This window comes from Argentina silus (genome assembly GCF_951799395.1).
Source record: "Argentina silus genome assembly, chromosome: 13".
NCBI classification, from domain to species: Eukaryota; Metazoa; Chordata; class Actinopteri; order Argentiniformes; family Argentinidae; genus Argentina; species Argentina silus.
Genome location: NC_139667.1, coordinates 19208447 through 19213446, shown reverse-complemented (window position 1 = coordinate 19213446; position 5000 = coordinate 19208447). Strand labels below are relative to the sequence as shown.

General features: G+C 47.0%; 1 protein-coding gene across 2 annotated transcripts in view; it reads left to right on the top strand.

Moving 5' to 3' along the window:
* The window catches only part of sptlc2a (serine palmitoyltransferase, long chain base subunit 2a), a 23903-nt gene that overhangs the window by 6670 nt on the left and 12233 nt on the right, over window positions 1-5000 (top strand). For both annotated transcript variants that reach the window (XM_083683675.1, XM_083683676.1), the window contains 4 exons: window positions 306-399; window positions 2053-2158; window positions 2560-2779; window positions 3472-3598. In XM_083683675.1, the coding sequence (XP_083539801.1) occupies window positions 306-399; window positions 2053-2158; window positions 2560-2779; window positions 3472-3598 (547 nt within the window). The remainder of the gene's footprint in view (window positions 1-305; window positions 400-2052; window positions 2159-2559; window positions 2780-3471; window positions 3599-5000) is intronic.

Below are 5000 nucleotides of genomic sequence, written 5' to 3'. Positions count from 1 at the left end.
TACTCAAGATAACTGATCACTGACTTCCTGTAAACTACAGATGAAGTAAGAACAAAACCGTTTAGTGGGGTTCCTGGATCAGGGCTACCTTCTTGGAATTGAAGGGTGAATTCATCTTTCACTCTCCACAGGGCTGTCTGACCCTGGGTGATAATCCTATTAGTCATATAGACATAGACTGAATAGACAGTGATGTAGAAATAGACTGACTCCACCCTATCTCTGTGTGTGTGCAGGGCTGTGCGATCCTGAATCGTAATCACGTAGAAATAGACTGACTCCACCGTATCTCTGTGTGTGCGCAGGGCTGTGTGATCCTGAGTGATGAGCTGAACCACGCCTCTCTGGTCCTGGGAGCCAGACTGTCTGGATCCACCATCCGCGTCTTCAAACACAACAGTGAGTCCATCCCTTATCTTTGTCCCCCCAGCAACACTGCTTCCGTCTCTTTGTCTCTTGTCACCCCTGCTATGTGAAGACAATCCTTTTCCTTTGCCCTGTAAATGACAAGACAGGTTCCCTACATCCATTTTTGGGGACCTCTTCTAAAACAAAAGTATATTTTGGAAGCGAGCAGTCTCGTCTAGATTGTTCAGACACCCGTCTGACATTTAGCAGCCTGAACGTGCGCACGCTGAATTACAAGCACCGGTTACACCGGATAAATGAGTTTTCACTTAGCTTGAAAGGGCATCGCCATGGCAATTACTCATCCGAATGATCTCACTCATCTCGGAACTCCACCGGAATAGAAAATAAGGTTCTAATGTGAAATGGAAGCCCTTGATTGATAATGAACTGAATCATTGAGATGAATGTGTGGCTCAGTTGGTACAGTGAGGTGTTAGCATGCTAAGGATGTCAATTTGTTTCCTGCTGGCACCATATATACCAAACAAATGTATGTACTTTGTACTGTAAGTGGCTTTGGATAAAAACATCTACTTAATGGCATATATATAGTATAGGAAGACTATACTAATACTGGGTAGGGACTCCCTTCGCTCTCAAAACAGCCTCAATTCTTCGTGGCATTGATTCCACAAGATGTTGGAAACATTCCTTTGAGATTCTGGTCCATGATGACATGATTGCATCACGCAATTCCTACAGATTTTTCAGGTGCGCTTTCAAGCTGTGAATCTCCTGTTCTACCACGTCCCAAAGGTGTCCTATTGGATTCAGATCCGGTGACTGGGAAGGCCACTGAAGAACACTGAACTCATTGTCATGTTCATGAAACCAGTTTGAGACGACTTTTGCTTTGTGACATGGTGCATTATCATGGAAGTAGCCATCAGAAGATGGGTAAAATGTGGCCATGAAGGGATGCACATGGTCAGCAACAATACTCAAATAGGCTGTGGCATTCAAGCGATGATTGATTGGTATTAACAGGCCCAAAGTGTGCCAAGAAAACATTCCCCACACCATTACACCACCTCCACCATGAGAAGGTGTACAGGTGTTCCTAATAAAGTTCTCAGTGAGTGTATATATCTCTACTATATATGTGTCATGTGATTTGTCCTAAACGCAGAGAGGGTTTTTGGTGTTACATAGCCAGCATTAAGCCTATTACATTCGGCAGGAGCTGAAGCAAAACAATATGCATTACCACCACCAAGTGGACAAACGTGGTTGGAAAACCTCATGATTGCCAGTTCTCAACACAGGCAGGTTTAGACATGGTCACAGTTACCTGTCCTCAACACAGACAGGTTTAGACATGGTCACGGTTACCTGTCCTCAATATGGCAGGTTTAGACGTGGTCACGGTTACCTGTCCTCAAGACAGGCAGGTTTAGACACGTGAAAGGAAAACATCTGTGCCAGCACAGTACAACTCGGTAAGGTCAGACCGTCTGTAAACGGCTTTCGTGTTAATCAATCTCCAATCTAATCTAACTTTTATTCGTATAGCACATTTCATACACCATTGAAATGCAATGCAATGTTGTTTGTATTCCAGGGTTAGAGTGATGGATAAAGGTGGTGTACTGTATTCCAGTGTCAGTAAATGTGGTCGGTGTTCTCTCTCATCGTTGTCAGACATGCAGAGCCTAGAGAAGCTCTTGAGAGACGCCATCGTCCACGGCCAGCCCAGAACACACAGACCCTGGAAGAAGATCCTTATACTGGTGGAAGGAATCTACAGGTAATCATATCATCAAAACAAATCAAATCAAGCTTTATTTCAGTAGCACCAATTTAAAACAACTCGCTGTACAGAAAAGGAAAAAAAATAAATAGAAAATCACCTACTGAGGTAAAAACAAGAGTACTTTATCCTCATATGAAAGTCCTTATGTCTACGTGGTCGGAATTTATTGACAGCTGACTGAGTATGTTATTCAAAATGCCTTGTGGTAACATTTATATTCACACTGGTCCAAGTCCAACATAATGTTGTACTGAATTGAATTGAATAGAATACATGGAATCATGGTAATCCAGTATGAACATATACAAATCTATACAATCCAGTATAAAAATGGAACCCCTCCTCTCTAATGCCTCTCCACTCTCCCAATCCCCCCCCCCCCCGTCTATTCTCAGTATGGAGGGCAGTATTGTACGTCTGCCGGAGGTCATCGCCCTGAAGAAGCGCTACCGGGCCTATCTGTACCTGGACGAGGCCCACAGCATCGGGGCCCTGGGGCCGGGGGGACGTGGCGTGGTCGACTACTTCGGCCTGGACCCCTGTGACGTGGACGTCATGATGGGCACATTCACAAAGAGCTTCGGCGCGGCGGGGGGCTACATCGGAGGGAGAAGGGTAAGGGGGGGGGGCTATATAGGAGGGAGAAGGGTAAGGGGGGCTACATCGGGGGGAGAAGGGTAAGGGGGGGGCTACATCGGAGGGAGAAGGGTAAGGGGGGGGGGCTATATAGGAGGGAGAAGGGTAAGGGGGGGGGGCTATATAGGAGGGAGAAGGGTAAGGGGGGGGGCTATATAGGAGGGAGAAGGGTAAGGGGGGCTACATCGGGGGGAGAAGGGTAAGGGGGGGGCTATATAGGAGGGAGAAGGGTAAGGGGGGGGGGCTATATAGGAGGGAGAAGGGTAAGGGGGGGGGGGCTATATAGGAGGGAGAAGGGTAAGGGGGGGGCTATATAGGAGGGAGAAGGGTAAGGGGGGGGGCTATATAGGAGGGAGAAGGGTAAGGGGGGGGCTATATAGGAGGGAGAAGGGTAAGGGGGGGGGCTATATAGGAGGGAGAAGGGTAAGGGGGGGGCTATATAGGAGGGAGAAGGGTAAGGGGGGGGGGCTATATAGGAGGGAGAAGGGTAAGGGGGGCTACATCGGGGGGAGAATGCGTCTGTATCTGTGGTTGTTTGTTTCACAGACTCAATACTCCTCTAAAAGTGTGTGTGTGTGTGTGTGTGTGTGTGTGTGTGTGTGTGTGTGTGTGTGTGTGTGTGTGTGTGTGTGTGTGTGTGTGTGTGTGTGTGTGTGTGTGTCTCTCTCCAGGACTTGATAGAGTACCTGCGCTCCCACTCTCACAGTGCAGTCTACGCCACGTCCATATCACCTCCCGTCGCGGAGCAGATCATCACTTCTATGAAGTGCATTATGGGAGAAGACGGGACCACGATAGGTGAGTGACAGGCGAATGTCCGACGAAGGACCACCCCATTTTGAACCCACATAGAAACAGGTCCCTTCAATCTCCACTTAAAGTATCACCAACTAGAAAAGTATGTTCCCGAAGAAACTTTCTTGGCTCGCTTCACTAACCAACATGGCAGCATAACGGAATTAAGTCGCAAAGATAGATAAGAAAAGCCATGGAAATGTCTCATGATGAAATTGAAGATTTGAGGTCTTTTAATAGTCGTCTGTTGCTTTGATGGTGATATTGTTATGCATATTGCCACAAGGTGGCAGTAGCAGCCAGTGAGTGAATGGTCCCAACCCTCAGTTTGACATTAGCCCTTTACTTTAGGTAAAAGTATAACTGCGATCCTTGGCATGGCCCGACTCTGAGAGCACCCCATTGAAGTTGAGATTTAAAACGTTGAGGGTAACTTTTAGGGTTATGGTGAGAGTAAAAAGGGTTATGATTGTCCCAAGGATCCCACTCATCCCATCAACTAGCTTTACTTCAGCCCTGCTAGTGTTTCTTGTGATGTCGGGTCATAATCATATTTATTGCACTGCACTTTTAAGCCATTGTCTCTCATGTCTTTGTCTATGAACTGTCCATGTGCCTGTCTGTCCTATGTGTCTGAAGCACCACTGTAGCCCTGACAGGAATTGCCCCAAGGGGATAAATAAAGTTGTTTTGAATTTAATTGAGTTGCCCCAAGACCCCCCTACCTACATATATCAAATATGTATATCATTTGAGCAGTCTTCAGAGCCATAGAATGATCTGGTAACCTCAAGTAGTGTGAGAGAGGCACCCTAAGCTGAGAAGAATGTGTGTGTAGTCTGAGGCTTCCTCCAAAGCAGTCTGAAAGAGGCATTGATGTAACAGCATGCAGTCCATATGTCTCCTGACCAACACACACACACACACACACACACATACATACACACATACATACATACATACATACATACATACATACATACACACACTCAGGTCTGATCCTAATCAGACGGGCAGCCAGCAGACCGCACACTGGAGACAATGTGTGCGTGTGTGTGTTTGCGTGTGTGTGTGTGTGTGTGTGCACGTGCGCGCGTGTGTGTGTGTGACCCAGTACAGAACATACAGTACAGTCAGCTCCGACCTTGAAACATCGCTCTCGGCTCACACACAGGCTTTTGATGGGAGGAAAAACTGTCAGGCGGGACTCTTTCCCCCCCTTCCTCTCCGTTTTTCACCACTCATTAAAGAAGAGTGATAGGTTAGCCAGATGCACATATAGGCTCTCTCCAGGTACGTTGTGGTAGGCTAACGCTAACGCAATGTGTAGGCTAACCACAGAACCCCAAACCTCGGGAATATGGGAACAATTACACAGGAGGCCACAGTGATGGGCCGTGTCGGT